At 48.2% G+C, this 13,707-nt stretch overlaps 4 protein-coding genes across 4 annotated transcripts; 2 read left to right on the forward strand and 2 right to left on the reverse strand.

Moving 5' to 3' along the window:
- The first annotated feature begins 202 nt into the window (after positions 1 to 202).
- F5Y00DRAFT_53764 (uncharacterized protein) lies at positions 203 to 2,290 on the forward strand. The gene is made up of 3 exons (XM_048013779.1): positions 203 to 348; positions 436 to 1,675; positions 1,732 to 2,290. The coding sequence occupies exons 2-3, from the start codon at positions 436 to 438 to the stop codon at positions 1,902 to 1,904; spliced, it is 1,413 nt and encodes a 470-aa protein (XP_047865492.1). The 5' UTR covers positions 203 to 348; the 3' UTR covers positions 1,905 to 2,290.
- Positions 2,291 to 2,860: 570 nt separating this feature from the next.
- Positions 2,861 to 4,097, reverse strand: F5Y00DRAFT_235137 (uncharacterized protein). Its single transcript, XM_048007520.1, has 5 exons — positions 3,886 to 4,097; positions 3,789 to 3,803; positions 3,403 to 3,725; positions 3,286 to 3,339; positions 2,861 to 3,221 (listed from the first exon to the last, which is right to left on the reverse strand). Exons 1-5 carry the CDS (start codon positions 3,905 to 3,907, stop codon positions 3,042 to 3,044), a joined length of 594 nt encoding a protein of 197 aa, XP_047865493.1. The 5' UTR covers positions 3,908 to 4,097; the 3' UTR covers positions 2,861 to 3,041.
- A 1,422-nt stretch (positions 4,098 to 5,519) lies between these two features.
- On the forward strand, positions 5,520 to 7,571 carry F5Y00DRAFT_53791 (3-propionate hydroxylase). Its single transcript, XM_048013780.1, has 2 exons — positions 5,520 to 7,201; positions 7,268 to 7,571. Exons 1-2 carry the CDS (start codon positions 5,713 to 5,715, stop codon positions 7,525 to 7,527), a joined length of 1,749 nt encoding a protein of 582 aa, XP_047865494.1. The 5' UTR covers positions 5,520 to 5,712; the 3' UTR covers positions 7,528 to 7,571.
- A 2,185-nt stretch (positions 7,572 to 9,756) lies between these two features.
- Positions 9,757 to 11,644, reverse strand: F5Y00DRAFT_53846 (MFS general substrate transporter). Its single transcript, XM_048013781.1, has one exon. The coding sequence runs from the start codon at positions 11,432 to 11,434 to the stop codon at positions 9,785 to 9,787; it is 1,650 nt and encodes a 549-aa protein (XP_047865495.1). The 5' UTR covers positions 11,435 to 11,644; the 3' UTR covers positions 9,757 to 9,784.
- Between the last annotated feature and the right edge of the window lie 2,063 nt (positions 11,645 to 13,707).

Here is a 13,707-nt window from a genome sequence, read left to right on the forward strand (position 1 = left end):
ATTCCCTCACTTTTTTTTTAAAAAAAAAATCTTCTATCCTCTTCGACCGTCCTAAATCATAGTTCATCGAATTCGACTAAACCGATCTGCCCCTCCCATTCGTTCTTTTATTGTTCGAGTGCGATCGACCAGATGCTCTTGCTGCAGAGACCCGAGTGCTCTCCATTCCCCAGTATCAAGACACACTACTGCTGCGTCGCATTTAACTACGATTCAGATTCAAGCAGCCGCCGCCGTCGCCGCCACGACCCACTATCACTATCATGGACCACGGACCACCACCAAACCCTAACGACTTATTTGAGTTTACCGCGCCGGTTACATTGAACCCGGTGAGTACTAACGGCAGTATGCTCTCATGTCTCAGCCGTGGCGAATGCCGCTAGTCTTAAACTTTGTGCCCTAGCCCTACTAATAATGAGCTTTATACATCAGATGACAGCCGCCGACCAGAACGAAATGATGGCGCTCTACGATAGCTCCATGTTTACAAGCTTCGACGGCTTGCCAATGAGTATTGATGGCCTTAATGATATGACTGGTGTTCCGCCGCAACCATATCCACCAGTTTCCGCTGCGCCAAACCCGCAGGCCGCGCTTATCCATAATGACGCTATGCAATTTGCATCAAATACCGGTGATAGCGCAGTCCCGCCAGCGCCGAGTACGGGTATGGCTCCGAGTTTCCCTACCCCCGCGCAGCCTACCCTACAGGGAGGGAGTACTTTGACCGAATTCACCAAGAGGAGGAATTGGCCCGCAAAAGTTGTGGAGGAGCTCAAGGACTTCTTGCAGATACTGGACGCTCACGGTAGAATTAAATATGCGTCACCAAGCGTCACGTCCTTGACTGGTTATGAATCGGAGGAGCTAATTGACCGGTTCATTAAGGATCTAATTCATCCAGACGACCTTGGGACCTTTACCTCGGATATGAACGAATCTATAGCCACCGGGAACCCGCTGCGCATGTTCTATCGTCTTAAAAAGAAAGATGGCAGCTATGCCATATTCGAGTCTGTCGGTCATGCACATATCGCCGCAGCTAAATTCGCGCCAAACCCGGAAAATCAGTCACCCTTCTGCCAGTCGGTATTTATGATGTCACGGCCGTATCCCACCAAGAATGCCTCCCTGTTAGACTCATTCCTAGAACACAAGATCGAAAATGAGCGACTAAGACGCCGAATCGCGGAGCTTCGAAGGGAAGAGGAGGAAGAGGAGGCATCTCAGCAAAGCTGGTTCGCGAGCCAAGAGGGCCGATCAGATATCGCCGCATCAGAGGATACGATGATGACATCCTCTCAGAGTCCTGCTTTGTTCACCCACACAAGTGTAGATTCCCAAGCTATGCCGCCTCCAGAAAGACCAACGCCGCTCAATATAGCATTAACAAGGGAGAATCTCGAAGGGGTGACAGCAGGAAACCGGCCAGATTCTATTAGGGATAAGATGGCAAGATATGAGGGCGCGTCACATACCGACACTATCGAGATGCTGACTGGTTTGAGATATGTCGAAGGGGAACGAAGTCGTGGTATCACTACCGGTAATTCTAGTCCGACCCTGATCAAGGGCGACGTTGGCATTGCAATACCGATCGATAGAGACCCCAGAACAGGAGAAAAAAAGAAGAAACTTAAAGTCGCAGAAGAATATGTCTGTACTGACTGTGGTGCGTATAACAAATCGCGTGTAAGCCGCACGGATCATCGTTCTAACATGGCTCAGGAACACTTGATTCCCCAGAATGGAGAAAAGGCCCTCAAGGGCCTAAGACTCTTTGCAACGCTTGCGGCCTTCGATGGGCGAAGAAGGAGAAGAAGAAGAATGCTAGCAGTGGAGGTAATATGGGCAATTCCGGTCCTGGGCATCTTCCTATGCCTATCATGGAGCAGCAGTGAGGGTCTCTTGAGGTTTAATGGTTTTCGTCCCGAGTGAACCGATAATATAACCCGAGGTGTATGGCGTATGGGTATTTCCTAAGGTATATGATAGTGCTTTACGCACAGCGGGCATTTCAAATTGGTCGGGCTATGGGCACGGAGTCGGAATAAAATCACGGTGTGCTGAGCTTTTACGAACGAGCTTATTACACGACATTGTCATTTCTCCTTTTTTTTTTCTTCGTTCTTTTCTTCGAGATACCTGGGAACGAATATGGTTCGGGCTGTACGATTCACGGGGATATCTCACAGGCAACAAAATGGGTGGCTATGGACTACTTAGATGTATACGGTATATCATGAGACAAGGAAATAAGAATGCTAGTACGAGGTCTTATCTCCTTTTTTTTTTTTTTTTTCTTTCCTAATTTGAGGCTGGCATGTTGAAGCAACGCTGTAATGAGAGCTTCTAGCGACCTTTGTTCCCTTTCAATTGTGGCAAAGCTTTCTATCTACAACACTATTCAGACCCTTTATCTACACCCTTGACCCTCTAGCATTCAGACGAGATAGCTTTTATTCTCTATAGTGAGCTCCATTCCTGCGGGAATTTTAACGCGATAGTGTATGTAACATAGGTATTCTTACGTACCGAGCGCCATTTTTGACGACGCCGACCTCGCCATCGTCTCTTCGAGCGTCCACTCATTGAGTTGCGGCGCAAATCCCGTAGCGTAGTAGCTACAACGGCGGCAATAGGGGCTCGCGGCAAATGCTCGACGACAGGGAATGCAACAAGCGGTTATGTTTTATATATTCTACGTAGGGTACGCTCTGTTGGTTGGTGGGCTAATAAATACTTTCATTTGTTGGTCTAGACCGTCCGCCTGGAAGGGTCCATATTACGGGGTCTTATATGGTTACACGATCTCGATCGCATGTATCGAGCTTTCGCTCAGTAAGTCAATGATCGGCGCTCTTAGGAGGTCAACTCCATATGGAATTTCGTTGGATTTTTTTTGCAGAACTATAGTTCAACTAGATACAACCAACTTAAGCTGCGCTTTATTTCATAAAATCATGATGTGAAATATATCTCAAATGTGCGGGCTAGCAATGCAAGCGTCCCGTTGTAGGATGCTCGCGGGACGGGACCTATTTTGAGAGGAACTTGGATGCAAAACCGATGATGCCTGATGATCCCGAGGACTCCGCCTTGCCGCCTCCTTGGCTCTTCAGGTACATCTTTAAGGCCATCTCGCCAGCTTTCATCACGGCGGACTCCTTGCTACTATCACTAGAGACCTTGCCCTGAGAAGCCTTCTGGTCGAAGAGCTGCAGATGAGGTTTTTAGCACGGTATCTACAGTGCAAAAAAGCAATATCTTAGGAGTACGTACCTTGCTTGCTTCAGCCATGGCGAGACCTACGAAAGCACTCTGGCTGCTACTCTCCTGCGCATCCGTTAGCTCTTTGTTTAGTAGCACAGCGTTTTGCAAGCGGGGTTTTGGTCGTACATGGGCACTCTCGCTCTGACCACTGGTAAACAGTTTAAGAGCTTGCATGGCGGCGGCGGAGCCTAAGCTCTTATCGTCCGCGTCGTCATCGTCATCGTCGCGCTCGAAAAAGCGCTTGTGCTGCTTCACGGCGTCATCCTCGTCTACGTCTTCTTCGGCGAGGGCCTGCTTCTTCTGGGTCAGAGCACCTAGTAAGGTGGTAAACAGGTCTTTGTCGCCGGAGCTCCCCGCCTGTCGGCTCGCGTGCTCAGCCGCTCCGCGGAAGTCATCGTCGTCAGAGCGAGGATAGCCACCACCGGCAGGATATGCGCCACCGTGCGTTACTAGAGGCTCGTCGTTAGAAAAGTATTCTATACGTATGAAGTTGATTCGTAGTTAAGGCTCACCGTTGCCGCCGATATCTGCAGTTACATTGGAGTGGTTAGCTGCTGATTTGACCCTGAGGATCATACGCATGCGGGGCAGGCATATCGCCAAGCTTACCTTGCTGTCTCTCCCCGCTCATGTTGGATGTCTAGGTATCAGGGTATCTAAGCCGAGGCAAGGTTAAAAGTAACGAATGTTAGGGGGGTGTTTAGGTAAAAGGCGACCTGTAAATTCGGGACGATGAAGAATCGAGGAGAGTAAAAAGCAATAATAAGGGGGATTATGTATTTTCTAGGTTAGAGGCGCATTAGCTAAAAGGGACAAAACGTTTATCTACACTAGTCTCAGACCGAGACACCTGCGTCACAACTATAACGACCTAAGCTCAGCACCATCCAATCCATTGGACGATGACGTGTGCGGGGTATTCGCACTACGTTTAGGATTGTGCTGGGCATTTATTGCCTGGGGGAAAGGGGGGGCCAGTAGCAAGTATGTAATACATAGCGAGTCATTTAACAGGAATATACATCTAAGCTGAGTATACGCGTAGTTAATCAGAATTGAAAGTATGCGTTACGCTAATGGACTAACACTGATATGGGACTAACTCACTCTTAATAAATGCATTTGAATATAAGTAGCTACATATGCTCAATTATTAAGAAACAAGGATATCTCCGTCTTGAAACTCCCAAGAGATATTTCCACTCTTCACTTTTCAACCATCCGCTCCAGCATATCATAATCAACATGATCAATAAACTCGACTGATACGGCAAGGTTCTCCAAAGGTACGTCAATACGAGACTGCCCAGCAATTAAAGTCGCGTGTTTCCTCTATATCTACTATGCATGTACTTGAATTGGAGACGGTAGTAAATTACTGCCATTAGGTATTCAGCCCCCGATTCCCCCTCCTTTTCCTCAAGTACGTGACTCTGGAGCTTGTGATCTGGAGCTTTCTCAGCTGCATGCAGTCGGCTTTCAGATCTCCCCCAGCCCAATCACGTATATATATCACACAACTCGCATTAGAATGGCTGGACGCAGCATATGCAAATGGTCCAAGGTGGCTTGACTATTGGTTTCAGTCCTCTTTTCCATTACCTGGTTACCTACCCTCACTGCCTCATAAGCTAAAAGTGCATAGGTACTGTCATTTCTCATATTCCCTATTTAGAGCACGCACGCACCCCGAGATATTCACCGCCTCGTATCAACTGTCATCGTACAGCACGTGGACCATCGCGTCAATGAGGGCAATTCTAACAATACCGAGTGGTATTAGTATCCAGAGTGACTTCGTGGAATACTAGAGTACCCTCACCCCTTGCGACTTGGTATGTACAGTACCTTTGATATGTAAAACTTCGCGGGCGAGCCAATTATACCTACCTACTATTATATCTGTCTACCTATGAACCATGTACCAACACCAGATTACCTACCTAATATTACGAGTTGCAGTCTACAACCAAAACCAGTGAATAGGAGGTCAAACATATTATTTGCTACCATTGTTCCTTTAGCAAGACAAGTAGAAGAATCGAACATCTGACTTCACGTGAGGATGCCTACGATAAGGTCAATCTCTCCTATAATAGAGCTGCCGGCGTGACGACATCAGTTCATTAAGAGGGTAACAGCGAAGTCCAAAAATAGTTCTCGGCTAGCATTCTGGCATTTCGAGTTACCATTTCGAGAACCATTTGACCCCTTTTATTACTACTTGATCAAATTTTAATATACCCGATGTATCGTCCACCACGTTTCCTTGTTATCATTCCATGTAATTCTCCGAAACGTCGCATATCTAAGAACTATGTGTTAGACCTCTTGGGTTACTGAAATATCTACGACAAAGAGCTCGTAGCTATATCAGTAATCCCCCACGCAAAAAGCTGGGTTGATTTCCCACACCTTGCTCTCATCTTTACAACCATGCAGGGAGACGTGGGATGTGTCGATGTGCTCATTATCGGAGCGGGCCCCGTAGGCCTCATCACGGCATTCCAGCTTGCCAAGTTCGGCGGCGTCTCCGTCCGAATCGTCGAGAAACATGTCAAGTCTGATCAAGATGCGTACGGCCGTGCTATTACGCTCTTCCCTCGAACAACAGAGATGCTTGACCAGCTAGGCCTTGCTGATGAGCTGCTGTCAAGCTGTTTCGCCTGTCGTGATACGGTCACTTACAATGCTCAGGGTGAAGAGGTCGACGGTCGTGGGTGGAGTTTCATGAAACACATGCATGATACAGCGTTCGATTTCGCCCTTGTCCTGAGACAAAAGTTCCAGGAAGAGATATTTCGAAACGCATTGAAGCAGCACGATGTGCACGTAACAGCGCCGATCGAGTTAATAACCGCTTCGGTTGATAGGAGTATCCCCGTTGGAGGCCATAAGGTAACAGCAGTTCTTCTTAACCGCCAAGATGGAGCCTACGAAATTGTGAAATGCAAATACTTGATTGGTTGTGATGGAGGACGCTCATCTGTCCGGCGCATCTTCAACATCGCTTTCGAAGGTTCTATTAGTGAAGATCAATGGGTGAGGATAGATGGTCAGGTCCAAACTGACTTGCCTAAACCTCGCTCCTACTGCTCAATCGAATCCCCAACACATGGAAACGTGCTCTGGGCCGCCTTGGATCATGGAGCTACGAGAATTGGCTATGCGTTTACTGATGATCGGGCTAACGCATATCAAGAGTTCGACGAGGCCGCTGCTGTTAAGGAAGCTATTGCCGCAGTTAAACCCTTTAGCCTTGAGTTTGAGCGTGTCGATTGGTGGACAATCTACACAGTAGGACAGCGCATAGCCGAATCTTTCTTCGTCAAAGGCTGTATATTTCTTGCCGGAGATGCTTGTCACACCCACTCATCAGCCGCAGCGCAAGGAATGAACGCCGGTATCCACGATGCTGTGAATCTCGCCTGGAAACTAAGTCTTGTCCTCCGCGGATGTGCAAGACCTGAGATCCTCGAGACATATCATACGGAACGGTTCGTGAATATATCAAAACTTATCGAGTACGACAGAGATATTAGCCAGCTCATGTCAAATCACCTACCTGAGAAATGGCAAGGTGATCCAGATGCCGACGTCAATGTGGTTCTGGCGCAGGTCTTAGAAGAGATTGGAACTTTTACCGATGGACTTGGCATCTCATATGAGGTTCAACAAGACAACCCCTTAAATGTGGAGGGTTCATTTATCAGTGCGTTCCCACGAGTTAAGCCAGGAATGAGAGGCCCGGATATTACACTCCTGCGCCCGGGAACACTCGAGTCGACAAGGTTAATCCGTGAGCTACCTAATACCGCAAACTTCAACATCTTAATTTTCACGAGGAATCAAATACCCGCTATCCTAAAGGTAGTGTACGACGATATAACACGCTCGCTAGCACTAGAGCGGCCTATTCTTATGAGTGCGTATTTCATTAACTATCAGAGATCATATCATATATTGTAGAGCTAGGCTGACAAGGAAATAGGTTACTTGAAATTCATCACAATTCTCCCCAAGCCTACGCCTTCGCCATACGAGTCCCTCGGACACGAGCCTATCGGGCGTGTTTATTTCGACAAGGAAGATGGAACTGCGTACCACCGATATGGAATCGACATCTCGCGGGGCGCAATCGTAGTGCTAAGGCCAGACGGCTGGGTTGGTACGATGATTGAGTTGGGAGACAGGGCTGCTTGGGAGCTTGAAAGTTATTTCGACAAAATTCTCTTCTATCGTTCGGATTAAGCCTGGGATAGAGGGTTGTATTCTTGAAGGCTTCGCTTTCGGTGGGGCTTGGATGTGTCGTCAGGTATCATTGTATATCATTAGAGCCTTATTCTCTTATGTCAGGCGATACTCTAGCTCTGTTCCCCCCTGGGGAGTACTCTAGACGTCTAAAGCGCCAAAGATGCGCCGCTGTATCTACGTAGGTAGTATAGAGCAGACCAATAGACGTAAACGTTATCATCATCATCATATATCATTAGAGTAGTTAAGAAGGACAATAAATCTAGATAACGGAAGAGAGCAACCTTGTTGCTTAAATAAAGTCATGTTTTCTTATGTGTAGTTACAATCAAGTCCTAGAGTTTCAAAAGTCGATGTTGTATCAGGGTGCTGACAAAGGTAAGAGGCTAGGGGTGCAACGGCAAATCATACGATACAATATAATTGTTAGCATGGCCACGTACCTACCTCTATATACGTCAGGACTCATGGTAGTTTGGGAAATTTCAAGTCATTTTTCACTTTAATAGAGTGATGATATAACTCCGATTTCTAATTGCTTATATCCCAATACACACCGAATTCAAGTCTCGCGGATTATATAGGACTATGATTAAGCCTTAGGTCGACTTTGAATCTGGCATAGTTAAGTAGAAGCATAATCTAATGAAGATACTTGAATCCTGCTTTTATTTGCTTCTAGTGACTAAGCAGATTTATGGCAAGCAGGTGTCGAGTTAATATGTATGTAGTTAAGGCTCCATAACCGTAGTAAGGCAGCGGGGTGATATATTATAAGTGGTAACCTCACTGCCGGCACAACAGTTAACCTTCTAGAATCAGGCCAGAAACTGAGGGGAAATCCTTCTTGTGAATAGCTACTTCGAATCATACCCCTAGGGGTTATCGTAGGGTTAGCTACCGTTTCCCTTGGCTGAACCGTTAACCGTTCGATATACTTGCATATGTGCCTAGGCGTATCCGTTTAAGAAGTAGGGTTCAACGTTGGTTGTTTGTGAATTCCCGATTTTGACTACCTCGACAAAAGATGAGACGATCTAGACCCTATTCACTACGTAAAACTCCTTCGGGTTTCAAACTGACCCAGGGTCTTGCGTAAGCGGCAGGGTATATTTCGAAGAAACGCATGTGAAGTTATGGAACTACTTTAGATCTATCTTAAACAGACCATCTTTAGTAGATAAAAAGGGCTACACAATGCTCACCTTACTTTTAGTTGCGTTAAGGAGGGGAAAGTAAAAATACTACGGATCGAGGAGGGATACATAGACTTCGGTATCACTGAGTTTTAGTCAAAGAGAGACCGAGTTTTGAGGGGATAAAAAGCTAACAGACGTGAGCATGGTAGCTGTTACGATGTTTAAAGAGATTAGAGACTTGACCTCGACCGTTGATGACAAAGTATGTTGGCTACCTACCTTCATGCTTTACACTAGTAGAACGGTCGAGAGAGTTTCGAACTTCCAACAACCCCTGTCAAGATTACGGACAGTTCTTGGATTTGGGCTAAAGAATATATTAGACGACAGTATTAAACTAAACACCACCAACCCCTGCACCGACTGGACTCATGATGCCGAGTGCCGGAGACCCCCAAGACCCCTATGAGGAGGCATGGCCAACCTTCTCAGGTGGACCACCACGTGGCTTGGGGAATCCTTTCATCCATATCCATGTTCCCGGACGGCCACGCTTGCAGAACCTACACACGCAGTAGTGTACATATGTATGTACGCAGCAGCAGTGAACACAGACATGAAGCTAACTACCCCGAGACCCTGTATGTCTCGACGCAAAGTAACCTGCGTAGGCACTCTCACCGAGAATAATTAACGCATCACGGAGATTCTCCCGAACGAGGCGATAGGTTACCAACAATAACCCCAAGGCAATCCCCTACATATATACATACATCGTGAAGCCTTCCACGTTTTTGCCATGTGCTTACGCATGTATTATATTTATATACGTGAAGGCATATGTACGTAGGGTATGTATGTACATACATATATATGTAGGGGACACTTAATGAAGTAGCCTATATAATGTAGTCGCGAGTAGACGGGCCGGTGTTACATAGTTACTTGAAGGACCAGGGTGGCCGGTGGCATGATAGTGGTACGATGGAGTGAAAAGAGTAGGTTAGGTAAGTATGGAGAGATGATGCATGCATAGCGGACTTATAATCAATTAGTAAATGTCCTATATATAGTTCTATAATAACACGGTCCATCGTAATACTATATATACTATTTTATCCCGTCTCCTCGCCCTCGCCCTCCTTTTCTCGCAACTCCCTTCGCCATCGCATGCCCCTTTTCACGACGAAGTACAGACAAGGCGACAACAATAGGTAAAGCACCGCGATGATGGTGTAGGCTTTACCCGGCCCTACAGCCCTGATAAGCGGATCGATAGCTGCCGCCATGGCGGCACCTAAGAGGAACTTGATAATATTATTCGCCGCGCTCGCCGCACCCGTCTTCCCCGGCCGGATGTCCGCGATGAGCGCGCTGAAGACGCTGGTGGCACTGACAAGGCCTAGCCCGAGCAGGAAGACTAGCACGCATACGACAGCTACCGAAACCTCGTTTTCCAGGGCCCATCCCCAAGCCGTGATGACGACCATGCTTAGGATGAGCGGCGGTATGGCAACCTCGATCCGTGCCCGTTCAATAGGGAAGTCTAATAAATCCATCTGACGGGTCTGATCTACCTCTATTCCCAACTTCCGAGCGTGCCGCCGATAATTCCAGTTCATTCCCTTCCCGACTAGTAAGACGGAGAAGATGGACCCGACGGCCATGGGTAGGTAGATCAGGCCGACTTTGAAGCCATCGAAACCGTATAACTCGGAGAGCAGGGTTGGAACGGCGGTTGCTACAGCATAGACACCCGCGAAAACAAGACCGCCATACAAGAAGAGTAGACTAAGCTCCTTCTCGCAGAGGAGAACAAGAGATGTTAGGAACTTGGACCAGGCGAAGTTCTTCTTAGGAAGGGGTTCGGTCGTCTCAGCAATGGCTATAGTATTACTCTCGGTATCGGAAGCGTCCTTCTTCCGCTGGCGGTTCCGGATCAGCTGCATTACCGTCTGATTGCGTTTCCGCGGCAGGATAGAGCCATCGCCCACGACCATACGGCACGTCTCCGGGAAGAAGAAAATCAAGACGAGGAGGTTGGCTACGGCACATATAGCCAAGAACCAGAAGATAGTCCGCCACCCCAGATACTGCGCGATAGCACCGCCGATGACGGGTCCTAGACTCGGCCCCAGCGTCACTGGCACGGCGATGAAAGCCGTGTACTGCCCACGCTCCGCGCTGGTCGCGATGTCCGCCACAACGCCCTGACATAGAGCCTGCGTGGCGGATATAGTAGCGGACTGGAAGCAACGGAGGCCCAGGAGACTCCCGTAACTGTCAGATTTAGCAAGGCCTACATTGGCAACGATGTAGAGCACAAAACACGCCAGGTAAGCCGGCCGACGGCCCGCTGAGTCGGCGAACCCGCCGATAAAGATGGGCGTAACGCCCTGCAGAATCATGTAGCTGGTGACTGTGAGATTGATTCGTGTGGTAGAAACGTGCAGGTCATCAGCTGCGATATTCAGCGCAGGTAAATAAATCTGGGCCGTCCAGGAAGCGAATAGAGCGCTGAAGGCGGCGCTTAGCACGATCAGCCGCTTCTGCCACGGCTCGTATACCGTGAACCGGGGCGGGATCTCCTCGACCGCCGGAGCATCCGCCAACTCCTTGGGCACAGCATCGGCGTCGGTAACGATAATGATAGTGTCGCCGCTTATCTCACTGGGCCTCTTAGGGGCCTCAGGTAGGTCAAGAGGCACCGCCGCCGAAACATCCTTCTCGATAACTACTGTTGTTGTTTCCTGCTTCTCTTCCATGATTGGTTGTTCTCCGGTTTATAGTGGTTCGAACCGAAACTCACGTGAAATTCACGTTGGAAGCTGCGTGGTGGTCAAAGCTGGAGAGGGCTCGCCAGCAGAGCGCAGCCAAAAGCGTTCCGGGGCGCTGTTCAACTTCTTTTAAGAGTATAGGATACTCTTCCGATACGTCACGTCGCGCCATGGAATACCGAGATTAGCTTGTATGGGCGAACAACGGTGCTCGGTAGTTCGTGGTAGAGCCATAGTCTCGCCCCCAGAGGGCTGACTCCTTGTCGGCCCTTCAGGCGGATGACAGTCAAGCCTAGGTTGTGGCTCGTGTGGGAGGGCTTTTTTCGTCCGTCCATCTCGCCTCTGGAAGTCTTGGCGCCTCTTATGAACCTTGAAGGGCCTGAGGGCTAACAGCTCATAGTCCCACGGCTAGAACATATGCTGACAAGAGTGACAAGAGTAGACTTGTCTAGGCCTTAGCTCCTGCCAATGGCAGGGGTATAAGGTGCCAACCAGGCACAGCAATAGTCTCGTCAACGGGAGATTCGGGATCGGGATCTGTGTAGTGTGGTAGCGATGCTGTATTCGTGAAGCGTAGGTATCGACCCACCAGCTCTGTGTACGTGTCATACTACAAATACGTACCAGCTAGCCCAGCCCTACATGGACATACTCATGGACATACTCTTTAGAAGATACATGGCTTGCCGACTGACCTTATCTCTAGTACATGTTGGTGGTACCTATAGCGTTTGCTTATAAGCACCCATGAATCTCTTTGCACAATATCGCCCCAAACCCAACTTATGCTGTGCTCTACTACTGAGGTTCTAGCTCTCGCCGATCAAGCTTTAACCCTAGTACATACATATAACACCGAGAGTGGCGTAACTTGGGGCAGTTCTCGACTAAGCATGTAAGTAATTCTCGATGATCACACACATACAGGCGGGAAGGAAGGTAGGATTCGATTCTAGCAGACTTTTCCATCTGAGGCGTAACCGAGATGTGATGATGAGAGCATTACACCCAGGAACTAGAATGGAATTCAGATCGCGGGCGACCGAGACCGTGGGTAGCGGAGCCCTGGATTGAAGGAATACGGGAATAGGGGACTAGAAGAGGAAATAGTGTACGGTATTGTACGCTTTAGGATAAGAGTCAGAGAAGCTGCAGAAATATTATGCATAGATGTGTGTATAGTCAGATTACATACGTATAATATCTGGTGCTGGGCGCTCATATCTGGTAGTAGTTGGGTTGGGGCGCGTGTGCGATGTATAGGTAGTGTGGATGTATGCATGTAGGTACTTACATCACAACGTGTATAATTTCGGCCGGGATTAACGGCACCGGGAAATACGATGTTGATTCAAGGTTGATCATATCGAATCGGAATCTCGCCCGCATGCGGATCTATCCTAGTAACGGCTCTACATTAGGTAGTCCCAGGGGCTTAATCCAGTTAGAGAGCTATGTAACGTATTGTACTTGATAGCCACACTCCTCCCCCCCTTTCCCCCCATATATAAACCCGTATAATACTACCTATATACGTAGTATATGCGGACCGAAATAACAAGGCACACCTAGGTGTAGACACTACTCCGGCTGAACGGGACGATGTCACATTCATACCGATCCTGCAATCCCGCAACTGCAGTGCGATAAGGGCGTTAAATTAGGATAAATAAACGACCGTTGCATCGGCAGTAGCTCGCTTCCAATGACAGCTCACACCGTAGATTACCGATGCCCTTTGGTTGGGTCGCCTTGTGAGACTTCAGTACGATACGTACATACCAACGTACATACCGCGACCCCTGGAGATACCTAAGTACGCCAAATCAGGTACTGAGTAAATAGTGTAAATTGTCGAACCAAAATTTTGAGCTCGTCGGCGCTAGGTACCGTAGGTATGCCAGACATGCATTGCACCCCAATGAGACCCTTGTGGCGAAGCGAGGAGCTGATGAGGGATGATGGGCTAGTAAGGCCGGATCACCGGGTCGGGGGTTTATGGAGGACGGGAACGTGGGGAGGGAGGAAGAGGAGGAGGATGGGATTTTTACCCTCGGGTCTGTCATGATCAGCGCAGCCTCGCGCCGATCTTACGGCGTTCAGCTTGGGGTTTTAACTTGTGGCGTCTGGACTACAAGGTAGAGCCTAATTGAGGTGATGGCATTTATTAATTGCCAATTAATAGTCTGTAGAATATGCTTGAGTACCTAACCTAATTAGCTGATCTTTGCAGTTGAAAGCAAGTTGTCAGATACAGTTGA

This window comes from Daldinia vernicosa (genome assembly GCF_022497035.1).
Source record: "Daldinia vernicosa strain CBS 139.73 unplaced genomic scaffold F5Y00scaffold_19, whole genome shotgun sequence".
In the NCBI taxonomy this organism is placed as follows: Eukaryota; Fungi; Ascomycota; class Sordariomycetes; order Xylariales; family Hypoxylaceae; genus Daldinia; species Daldinia vernicosa.